Source organism: Haliotis cracherodii, unplaced genomic scaffold (assembly GCF_022045235.1).
Source record: "Haliotis cracherodii isolate W230 unplaced genomic scaffold, xgHalCrac1.p SCAF_3, whole genome shotgun sequence".
Classification (NCBI taxonomy): domain Eukaryota; kingdom Metazoa; phylum Mollusca; class Gastropoda; order Lepetellida; family Haliotidae; genus Haliotis; species Haliotis cracherodii.
The window spans coordinates 32,137,394-32,150,400 of record NW_027266286.1 but is presented as its reverse complement, the minus strand read 5'-3'; the positions used below and the strand labels follow the sequence as shown (position 1 = coordinate 32,150,400).

The 13,007-nt window shown below is 37.9% G+C and overlaps 1 protein-coding gene across 1 annotated transcript; it reads right to left on the bottom strand.

Annotated features, from left to right (window-relative positions):
* Positions 1–3,888: 3,888 nt before the first annotated feature.
* Positions 3,889–12,477, bottom strand: LOC139474886 (uncharacterized). The gene is made up of 5 exons (XM_071258079.1): positions 12,380–12,477; positions 11,714–11,872; positions 9,162–9,223; positions 6,144–6,263; positions 3,889–5,715 (listed from the first exon to the last, which is right to left on the bottom strand). The coding sequence occupies exons 3-5, from the start codon at positions 9,214–9,216 to the stop codon at positions 5,372–5,374; spliced, it is 519 nt and encodes a 172-aa protein (XP_071114180.1). The 5' UTR covers positions 9,217–9,223; positions 11,714–11,872; positions 12,380–12,477; the 3' UTR covers positions 3,889–5,371.
* Between the last annotated feature and the right edge of the window lie 530 nt (positions 12,478–13,007).

Genomic DNA, 13,007 nt, shown 5'->3' with positions numbered 1-13,007 from the left:
TTTACGTTGTTAGGACCTTGGCCACACCTTTATTCTTTAGCTTTACGTGTTTTTGAGAGTTGTGTTGGATTCATCGTCCCATGTATACATTTTGTTGTCAATAATCAGTTTATCAGATCTCAACACAGTGAAACTTCCATTTTCACGAGCTTCATACATGAAGTCTTTCAATTTGGCCCTAGATTCTCTCACTTTCTTCGTGAAATCATCTGCAACCCCAATCTTAGTCCCCTTAAGTTTTCCTGTTGATTTCAGCACTGTAGACTTCGACTTAAAGTCTTTGAACTTCACAAGAATGGGTCTTGCGCCTAGTGATTTACTCGGTAGTCTCTACACACTGAATATATATATATTCTTGCTCATGACAAGACTAGCATGTATTTACTTGAAAGTATATGAACACTGACAACCATAGCCAGTGCATTTGCAACAAATGCTAAATGCTACCTACTGTATTAGTACGTTTGTGAATTGAAGTGTACTCCTGTGTTTGTAATATATTGTTTTATATGTGTTATAATGTAGAACTAATTGTTTCAGGGTTTCCTTACATACCATCTGGAATAAACATATTGGCCACTGACGAACATAGTAACGTCTGTTGTCTGTGAGCGGCTCACGAAGTCCTACTACATATGTTACGAAGCAGAACACCATACAAAACATATCTTCTGACGCTTTGGTGTAATCTAAATAATTTTATCCTTACTGGTGATGAACAACAGGTACATATAGGCTAAAGCAATATGCTCACCCGGCCCTGATCCGTGATGGGTAATTTGATAGCATGAAACTCCTTATGCAAACATGTTAGTTGAAACAATAACCAAAACCTGATTGATAGTAGTAAATGAATAGGCCTAGCCTGATTGAACATCGGTAACTTCATTCTCAGGGAGAGACAGTTCAATTTGCTTCGTTGTCGTGCCATTTTTATTTTTCTTCACAGCACGGCCAAGGTTCTCCCAGAGTTGCCGACTTTCGGTCTTCATCGCTGTGTCACAGCCTGGAGTCGTAAAGCACAGCACTGGTTAGTGCCAGGCATAGTCCAGTCAGAATGTACAATTCATTGGTGCATTTAGTGTAACATAATCACCTTTCTCATAACATTGTGTTGCACCATTTGTTCGGACATTTACGTTTAAAAGGTGTTATGTCATAGACACATAAGGCAATGTGGTTAAGAGATCTAGATCTACATACATATACATATATCTGCACACTAGATTGAGACACAATTGCAGCACACAAAACCCATTCCATTGCCTTTTCGAAATCACTTTATATGACATTATTATCAAATATTGTAGTCTCAGAGTGCAAGAAGCTTTACATAGTATTTTATTTCCAGTACATTGTACATAGTCTTTTATATCAGTACTTTATATACATGTCATTCTTCAATTGTAATTGTTTTTGTTACTGGAAAAAGAGGAACCTTCATGGAACCATTGGAATCCAAAAGAACAAGCCATTAACAGAGACCAAGTTACGGTATCTACTGTGCTTTAATCACATCATCAACCCCAAATGGACCTTATGGTAGCTTTGTAGTTGTTGATGCTTCCGCTGTTGTTGTTGTTGAAGTCAGTATCATATCTAATTATGACATGGTCAATTAAGGTTCAAGTATGTGTTGTTATCCTTGTAGATTCTTTAATTACACGATGTAAATTGTTCCTTTCCATAAGCTCGGTAATACAGAATGTTTTACGACTCATGACACTGTCATTAAGATCTCAAAAAGAAGAAAAAGAAAAAAGGGAAAAGGAGAAAAAGGAGAGGAGAACGAACAAGAATGAGGAGCAGGAGGAGACAAAGAAGGAGGAGGTGAGGTAACATCGGGTTTAAGGTCGCGTCCAAGATTATTGCACTTATATAGCGACGAGCATGCACGCGTGTGTGTCCGCACTGATGCCGATTTATAGATATATCCCACTGAGGTACCATGTCGCAGTTTAACGTGAATACCCTACTCAGACACAGTATACTCACTCCGAGCCGACCAGTCCTTATTTTAGCCACTAAATACCGAGTAATGTCACGAAAAGTACCATCTTTTAACGTCTTTTGGTACGGCGATGGCCAGGGATCGAACCTCGGAACTGCCGCACCCGGCGGACGCTCTACCACGAGACCGCGTAGGAGTTCAAAAGAAGGAGACGGAGAAGAAGAAAGAGAAGGGGAGGAGGAGAAAAATGACAAGAAGGAAAAGAAGAAAAAGAAGAATGAGGAAGAGGAGAAAAAGAAGGGAGAGGGGAAAAGGAGGAGGAGGAGAAGAAGAACATGATCGCCTACAAACAGCTCTATATAGATGTAAGGTATGGACATCTATGCCTACAAACAGCTCTATAAGGATGTAAGGTATGGACATCTATGTCTACAAACAGCTCTATATGGATGTAAGGAATGGACATCTGTGTCTACAAACAGCTCTATAATGATGTAAAGTATGGACATATGTGTATACAAACAGCTCTATAAGGATGTAAGGTATGGACATCTATAATGTCTACAAACAGCTCTATACGGATGTAAGGTATGGACACCTGTGTCTACAAACAGCTCTATAAGGATGTAAGGTATGGACATATGTGTATACAAACAGCTCTATATGGATGTACGGTATGGACATCTATGTCTACAAACAGCTCTATGTGGATGTAAGGAATGGACATCTGAGTCTACAAACAGCTCTATATGGATGTAAGGTATGGACATCTATGTCTACAAACAGCTGTATACGGATGTACGGTGTGGACATATATGTCTACAAACAGCTCTATAAGGATGTAAGGTATGGACATATGTGTCTACAAACAGCTCTATATTGATGTACGGTATGGACATTTATGTCTACAAACAGCTCTTTACGGATGTAAGGAATGGACATATGTGTCTACAAACAGCTCTATACGGATGTAAGGTATGGACATTTGTGTCTACAAACAACTCTATAAGGATGTAAAGTATGGACATCTATGTCTACAAACAGCTCTATGTGGATGTAAGGTATGGACATCTATGTCTACAAACAGCTCTATAAGGATGTAAGGTATGGATATCTTTGTCTACAAACAGCTCTATAAGGATGTAAGGTATGGACATATGTGTCTACAAACAGCTATATAAGGATGTAAGGTATGGACATCTTTGTCTACAAACAGCTCTATAAGGATGTAAGGTATGGACATCTTTGTCTACAAACAGCTCTATATGGATGTAAGGTATGGACATACGTGTCTACAAACAACTCTATACGGATTTACGGTATGGACATCTTTGTCTACAAACAGCTCTATAAGGATGTACGGTATGGACATTTTTGTCTACAAACAGCTCTATACGGATGTACGGTATGGACATCTATATCTACAAACAGCTCTATAAGGATGTAAGGTATGGATATCTGCGTCTACAAACAGCTCTATAAGGATGTAAGGTATGGACATATATGTCTACAAACATCTCTATACGGATGTACGGTGTGGACATATATGTCTACAAACAGCTCTATAAGGATGTAAGGTATGGACATATGTGCCTACAAACAGCTCTATATTGATGTACGGTATGGACATCTATGTCTACAAACAGCTCTATACGGATGTAAGGTATGGGCATATGTGTCTACAAACAGCTCTATAAGGATGTAAGGTATGGACATCTATGTCTACAAACAGCTCTATATGAATGTAAGGTATGGACATCTTTGTCTACAAACAGCTCTATGTGGATGTAAGGTTCTAACATCTGTATCTACAAACAGCTCTATAAGGATGTAAGGTATGGGCATATATGTATACAAACAGCTCTATACGGATGTAAGGTATGGACATCTATGCCTACAAACAGCTCTATACAGATGTAAGGTATGGACATCTGCGTCTACAAACAGCTCTATAAGGATTAGGGTCAGCGGGATAGATCTTGGCCATACCTCCGCCCGTATTGAACTCCTTCTTCGAAACCTTTAAACATCATCATCCGTTGTTAGTATTAAACACTTACTTATTTAGGTTGAGGGTAGGTTATAACTTAGGTAACATTTGAAGCAGTGCTTACGGGCGGAAATCTTTCCCATGACGTCACAGGAGGGCTATTACAAATATCAGTGTGTAGTATATACATGGTTTTTTTAAGGTAAGCAATTCCTACAACACCATTGTGTCTTGCATGACCGTCGCTGAGAGGCAGGTAGAGGAAATGGCGAGTTCACTTCCCACAATAATAACATCAGTAGTAAAGGATACGGACAATAACACTGAAGCGGTAAGCTTTCTTTAATCAGCCCACAATTCCTAGTGCAATTTGGAAAACCACGAAAGAGGAAAAACTCCCCAGAGATACTCATTGATGTTGACCAACAAAACAACAATTCTGCGCACAAGTTTATTGTTTACATGTGGACACAAAAATGTAACAATGTGCCCACGGTGGCTTACAGCAAGGACATCAGAAGAATTTTACAAGAGGGCACTATCCACGAACAATGTATTACATTGTTGAACATAACCTGACCCGAAAAGCACGTTCGACGACTTCAAGGCGCACGGCCAGGACGGTCTGTCGTTACAATCAAACTTAATACGTAATGTCTAGTGAAATATGATGAAACCAACACACAAATATCACTGTTGTATGCCTAATCCACACAGCCTCAATCTGAATGTACAGTCAGGAGTACTTTAACCAGGTTTCACGTGCCGATAGGTCTATACACTAAAGTTCACTTCCAGCAAAAAGGTCATCTTCGGTACAAACGTCAATTCCATGAACCTCTCCACAATGGCGACTCCCAGTGTTTACCATCGCCTCGGTCCAAACGCGGATGCTGGGTTATGGAAGGGTGAGGAAGAATTTAAATGCCAAAATATATGATTCAGGATGCATTTTGAAATTATTACCCACACATTAGTCAATTAATAGTTTGTTTTGTTCATTATCGATGACGTTATTTGGTATTTTGTACAAGCCAATATGGTGAGTGTGCTTCAAAAGGGTATGTATGTGTGCGTGCGAGATTGTGTGTACCTCCTCCACTATAAAACCTTTCATAATGTCCCGTTATGATGTGAAGGGAGGGTGGAGATACCTACGAATATTCCGATTACCAAGTTTTAATTGGCCTTAAAAGAGGACTTATCAGAACGTGTCTGCATATGTCAAATCTGCACACCAGACGATTCCATTAAAGGCACATGTGTGACATGCATGCCTCTGTGAAAAAGGAAAATCCATGCAAATATGTGTTTTCGTATATTTTGCAAGAGGCATTTCATGTTATTTTTTATTTATTTTATATCTTTTCGCCTTAAACCTCTGGAACCAGGTTTGTTATGCAATGTGCCAAAGGCAATTCACATACGATTTAGTACATCTTAATGATGACAATTGCCATTAAGGCATTGATGACAATAAATTGATTGCACGAAGCAAACTTATCTGCGAAAGACCCAGGGGACCTGAACGTTACATCATTGGGAGTCTTCTCCACGGTATAAGTATAATCACTAAGAATAAGGTTCCCTCCCTTGTACAACAATATATTACGACCTTTGGGGGTATGTGATTCCACCCTATTACTGGGTAGGTTGAACTTGAAAGCATAATCTACTCGTCCAGCGTTCATATTCGCCTTCCAGCCGTTTTGGTAATTGTTCTTCGCTATTGCCTCCTTGCCGTGGGCTGGGCTCAGACCAGTGCCGTACACGCCTGAAACCACACGGAGATAGTGAACAAGTGAACAAGATGCTAGGGGTCGTCAGTCACCCGCAAACAAGAACCAACAGATTAGAACAGACAGCAACTCCTGCTCCTGACGTCATGCTGGGACAGATAATAACTTCTGCAGCTACTGTCGTGCTGGGAGAGATAGTACCTCAGTGACATCCTAACAAAGTGGATAAGATTCTGCTACTGCCGTGGCTACTGACATGCTGTAACAGATAGTAACTCGGTCACACATATTTATTGAAAGGATTATCAATATTCACTTATTTCAATTCTGCATAAGGCAATGTTCAACGATATCATACCCATGTTACCCTTCTGTTACTTTGCTGTGAATCATCATTACAACACACTACAATTTAGACGCTGAAGATTTAACAGGTGGAACCGATGTCTGCGCAAATACGTACCTGTTCCAAAGTGGGCATATTTCGGATCCGTACTCTGTTTAATAAAACCACTTTGTTTTATGCCGTCAACACCAGCTTTGTTGGTGTAGTGATAGAAGACTGTTGCATATCCGGGAGCGGCTGAAAATACAATCGTCTATGAATAATCCATCAGGATGAATACGATTTTCCGCAGACTAATATTATTGAAAACAGTTTTGATAATGTAGCCGTTGTACACTTATGATTTACTGAATTAGGCATATTAAATTATCAACTGGACATATCAGTGAAGTGATTGGAAACAAGTTAATGTCAAGCAACAAGAAAATTAGCAGATCAAAATAATCGAATGGTTTCCCTATCCATCAACCAGAGTGAGGCTTCCCGTTAGAACACCGATGCTAAACATATGGTGCCATTGATGTAAACAACTAGGATATCCCAGATATCTGATGTGGGGTATTGCGTTACATTACAGTTCAGAGAATCAGTTCATCACCATCCCGGTAGCTAGCCTGGATGTGTGTGTGTGTGTGTGTGTGTGTGTGGGAGGGGGAGGGGGGGGGGGGGGGGGGTGGGTGGGGGGTGGGGGGTGTGTGTGTGGGTGTGGGTGGGTGTGGGGGGTGCTATTCAGCTCCAGCTACAAATATAGATATTTCTTATTGAAAACACTGAACCTGATTTTTTAAAAAGAGAAACGCCAAGAAACCTGGCAACTAAGCAATTTATGTTGCAGGCAATTTTCTTTTTCGAAAGTAAAACATCCCATCAAAGCCAACATAGATGTCACCTTTTCTGGCGGCAAGTCTATCGAGACCCACCTACAAGCCAGTGTAGAGACACAACCCCAGAGGATGTATATAACAGATCCCCAGCCATGAGCCATGAACAGGGAACCTATTTGCCCAGTGCTTGGAATTTATTGCTTTGATCTTTGTCAGTGCTAATTATCTAACTGGCTTCCATGTGTCCATTGTTATATCCATTCTATTACCTATTAATGCTAATTACTCCCCGGCCTCCCGTTTTCTCATTGTCCATTGCCCACAACCAATCAGTGATCATTTAAGTCCCGGCTTTCATTTGTCCATCATAATCATCTATCAGCGCTATTTACTCTTCAGTGTAGGTTTCCATGTGGCAAAGTTTCCCTTTAAGTTCCACCTTTGTTATCTCATTACTTTTGTGGTTCTTAAAGGTACATATATATGCTCTCTGGTTAACAGCATTTATTCTAACTAGGAAGCACCCTTTACTTACCCCAATATCTCAACGAATTTTCAACTACCTAAACGAAAACCAAATAGATAACCTCCAACAAAACTGCAAACCATCAAATATATTTACCCCAAAACTAAAAATCCCCAAAATAGACACATCTCTGGCAAACTCAATAAACAAACAAACCGATCCAAACATAGCTAAATCCACCACACTAGCTTACATACACGAAAACTGGCCAAATTGGTGCCACATCTACACAGACGGATCTTCCGATCCGATCACAAATCGCACAGGTTTCGGAGTCCACATAGCACAACCAAATAGGAACACACAATCTTATCGACTCCCAAACAACCAATCCATCTTCACTGCAGAGTTAATGGGCATAGCATCCGCCCTCCATAACCAACATGCTAAAAAACATAAAAAAATCCTAATACTCACAGACTCACTAAGTGGACTACAGGCTCTCCAAAATAAAAAACACCAAAAACCGCCCTAAACTCATTAACCAAATACTCAAAAGCGCAAATAACTTAACAGAGGCAGGCAAACTAATAGCATTTATCTGGATCCCAGCCCACGTAGGAATATATGGAAACGAAAACGCCGATCAAGCCGCCAAAAAATCCCTCAAAATTCCTGAAATAAGCCTTAATCTACCAATATCTAAAGCAGAGATCAAAAGCATTAACAAACGTAAAATCACCCAAAAATGGCATAAGACATACCTAAAAACAAACACACAGATAATCAAAATCCTCAAAAAACCTCTAACCAAACCTAAAATCCTCCATCCATCCAAGAAAATTGATAGAATAATCACCAAACTCCAAACAGGTCACACCAAACTAAACAGTCAACTCCTAAAAATAAAAAAACACGCAACCGGAAAATGCCCACACTGCCCACACCTGGAAACAATAGAACATGCACTATTACACTGCACGCACTACCAAACCCACCGAGCAACACTCCAAACAAATCTAAAACTAGATAAAGCCATAACCCTAGAATCAATCCTAAATCCACATAACAATATAGAAAAATTTAAAGCACTAGGCGTATACTTAACTAAAACCAATCTAATGATCCGCATCTAAAAACACTCAACCACACTCCCTTAGTACACTACCACACCCCTAGGCATGTATTCCAAATTTCAAAATCTCCAAAACTTATATAAGCAACCACTAAAACCCCCCTCTGGTTGCAACACCTTTATTTTCCCTTCAAAACCACGCTAAATGGCCCGACCGGGCCCGTGTGCGAAATACGCTCCAGTCGGAAAGCGCACGTTAAATCTCCAAACGTAAGTAAGTAAGTAAGCATTTATTCACCTGATGAAGGGGTAAGTAATACTCTGAAACTTTGTGTACCTTATAATAAAGAAGTTGACATCCATAAATTCTCTTCCTTATGTGTATCACTTCTAAATGCCTTTCAAAGACTTGAAAAAAGATACATTTTTAAAAACAATTGTTCCCTTAACAAGTTGTTTTAGATATCAAGCCAAGCCAGCGTTCTTCTCCATTAGAGATGTACAACACTGTGAAGGGAAAGAAAGTTTTAAGCTTGACTTTTTTATCCAAAAATCGGTTTGACCTAAGTTGTAACTTTGTAAGAATCCATATTTCAAGAATGTTGTTATCAATGTATTCTTAAGTGTATTACTGTCGTATTATGTTTTTGCCGTCTATTATGGAAGTTGAAAGTTGGTTCAATTCTTCTCACACCTGTGTAAACATCATATTGAGGATATTTGAATATTATTGGAGCAGTTAACGTCTTATTGATCATTCAGACACTCACCAGATATCAGTATAAGCGCTATCTGGAGTACGACCAGCTGCTTCTTGAAGTTCATTCTGTTTCTGGAGAAGGACAATTTACAAAACATACACACTATGTCATGTATTATACAAAAGTGGTATATAAAGTACCACTAACTAAGGGGAATGATTTAGGAATGACTTTGACAATGCCGCGGCCTGTTTAGATGGCGTTTAACGAAGGACGAGATGCTTTTTCAATATATATATATGGTGACCCAGTGTTTCCTTTAGTAATCAAGTCGAGCAGGACGAACGGGTTTCCAAGGTCAATCTTAAAAGAACCTCCAATGGAACCCTGATCGAGTGAATCGTTGGAAATGCTCAAATAAAGTTATTATACTAATTTAATAATTTTCACAGTTAGAACATCTTCGGAAATGCTTTCCACATTTACATTCTTAAAATAAATGCAAAAGTTGTAGTAAATATTTTCAAAAGTAAAATTCGTGGATAAAGCATGCCATATTACTGGATAATAAAACTGGAAATTACATTAAAACAGATTAAACTTTTGACGGCATACGAATGATCCAATGTAATGTACATGTACATGGACCTAATACAGATTACCCTGTATTTTACAACACACTATCGAACAATATTATAGACTTTGACAATGAAGCTATCGTATTTTGCGGGTACTGGAATTTGGTTCTTAAACCTTTAATCGACCTTGACAGTTATCAAAATTGAAACAATTCTAAAGATCGAAATGTATTTTTTGAGAATATGGAAAATGTTGATCTCCTTGATATCTTGATGGAACTATACCACGAAAATAGAAAAGACCTAAGACAACAAGCGAAGCTTGAATTTTATCTAGTATCAAAAGAATGTTTAAAACTTTCTTTGCAATGTAATATTCTACCAGGTTAAAAATCTGACCACTCTGTGATTACTTTGGAATTTTCTAATGTCTTCGGTAAAACTAAGGGTAAATGATATTGATAATTCAACACATCCTTATTGTACAAAGAGGAACACATACAATTAGTTGGAGACTTATTATAGACTCAACATTTGAATATGCGCAGGATAAAAAGGACATTGAAGTAATAGATGATTTATTGGAATAACGATAAGTGATTCTCTATTTCTTTACACTTTTCTTGTGAAAGTTAGAGGCAAATCAATTTCTTTGGGTTCATCTATAAAAGGAAACCAAGTGAAGAAAATGAATTTCTTTTTAAAAAAGTAAGTGAATTAGAAAATTTCATTTTAGAAGATGTCCAAAACATAAATGAATCAACATTGGCAGATTTAAGTGAATATAAATCCGAACTGAATAAAATCAGAGAAGAACATGTGAGAGTAATTCACGAAGTATGAATGACATGAGGAAGGTGAAACACCAACTAGCTATTAGGAATTATTATACTAATAAAAACGTACAAACAATTTAGTAAATCATAGTAGTGAAATAATTACTGATGAAAATCAGATCATGGAAGATCAAAAGATATTTTATAAAAAAATGGTATTCTATTTCAGAAAACATAGATGATGATCACCGAAACTTTTTAGACAAAATAACTCCCATCTTAGACCAAGCCCTCTACACACAATAAATAAAACCAATGAAAATGAATGAAATTTCAAAAGCTGGTAAAATAAAAGTCCAGGAATTGACGGTTTTCCAATTTAACTTTTCAAATGGCAAAAAATTATCAATATTGACATTTCTGGCGAGGAAATATTTTTACAATACAGAAATGTATAAAATATATTTAGATGTTAGACTTTCAATATAGAATTATATATAGAATTATTTATACCAGAATTGTTTATGATGAATATTAATGATGATAACAATTGTTCCTTTTGTGAGAAGGAACCAGAATCTTCGATGCATGTTTATATGGAATGCCACTATGTAGATTCAGTTTGGACACAACTAGAGAACCATCTTCATAGTTTACCTTTTGAAATTAAATTTGATGAAAACCAGATATTATTATTACAAAAAAATACTTGATCATGTTATTATAATATAAAAGATATATCTATACTTCTAACATTAAGAAGGAAAAACAAACACTAATGTCTAATCAATATTTTGTAAAAAAACCAACATTTATCTTTTTGAAAAATTCTTGGCCAAACGAGAAACACAATGAAATCTTTTCTTTACAAATGGTCTGATCTATGTGACCTACTTTGCTTAATCTTATTGGGTTTCAAGAAATATCTTATACGTGGTGACCATTAAGATTTAGTATTACTGCTTGTGTCCACACGGCATATCCTTTGTTTTCTTAAACAATGATATGTAATTTTACATAATGAAATACACCCTTTAATAATAACATGATGTGACAGCGACAAGGAAATATTTGTTTGCTTTCCTAAAGGGTAATTTAGGCGAAAGAAAATAATGCGCGAAAGACTATTTGAGTAATTTTGTATCTTTAGAGGTACATTAATGAATTTCTATATTCTTAGAATATCCCCCGCTCCTCTGCTTTTCTTTCGACTAAAGATTCTACAGAAGCAAAACAAACAAGTGTCTGAAAGGAAAATTATACTCACAACGAAAATTAACGTCTTCACGACTCGAGCATTGATGACGAGATGATATAGAGATGTGTCTGGGTAGGGTCATGATCACGTGATGGTTATTGTCCGCAAGTGAGAACTATGCCCTCATAGTTAACATCCTGTTTGTGATCACGTTTACGTTGCAAATTTCTGAAACAATGGTATATTAATACATATGATTCTTGGGGAGTAAACGGTCGAGTATGGACCAGACAGTCAATGGAACCACGCAGTTTGAACACGATGACATGGTGGTGGGGGGCCTTTTGGGCCCCGAAGTGAAGCAGTGATACAGACGAGACGTTTACCTCTGTGTAGAATATGGTATTCGAACCAACGATTATATCATCAAAACACCGATATACGAATGCAAAAAAACTGAAACACAGAACTAGACTCAGTTTCAGAGCTGAAACCAACTGTGGTTTTAATAATTTCATGCATAAAATCACTGTCACCAGCTGACTGAACTGACTTTGAACATTTAACATCGATTAGTTAGGCAGCATGGCCAATCGGGTGAAACTTAAATAATTGAAGCTGAACTGAACGTATGAGAGGAAACGAATTACATAATTCTTTTAATTATGAGACTCGTGACGATCCAGATTGGAATAGGTCTTCAGGAACTAATGCTTGTCGTAAAAGGCGACTAACGGGATCGGGTGGTCAGAATCGCTGAATTGTTTGACGCTTGTCGTGGTATCCCAATTGTGTGGAACGATGCTGATGATGTCAATCACTGGATTGTCTGGTCCAGATACGATTATTTACAGACCGCCGTCATAGAGCTGGAATATAGTTGTAGTGTGGAGTTAAACAACAAACAAGCAATTATTATTTTTGCAACAATTACCATTGTTTTCAACAGCGATTTGCATATTTGCTGCTTGATGGTGTCAGAGATGGTAAACAATGCGTTAGTAAGACATTGGACAGGGAGAGGATGTCCTGTTAGAAACTGCAGATCACGCACGTGATTCAGCGGAAGTATGTACTCAGAGGATGGCACAATCACTTATACTGCATTATATGTCCTATTGAATATACAGGAACCTGTAAAAACATGTGTGATGAAATGTTAGGAGATACGTGTATGATGAAGTTTAGGGAGATACATGTGTGATGAAGTGTAGGGAGATACATGTATGATGAAGTGTAGGGGGGTACATGCATGGTGTAGTGTAGGGAGATACATATATGATGAAGTGTAGGGAGATACATATATGATGAAGTGTAGGGAGATACATGCATGATGAAGTGTAGGGAGATACATATATAATGA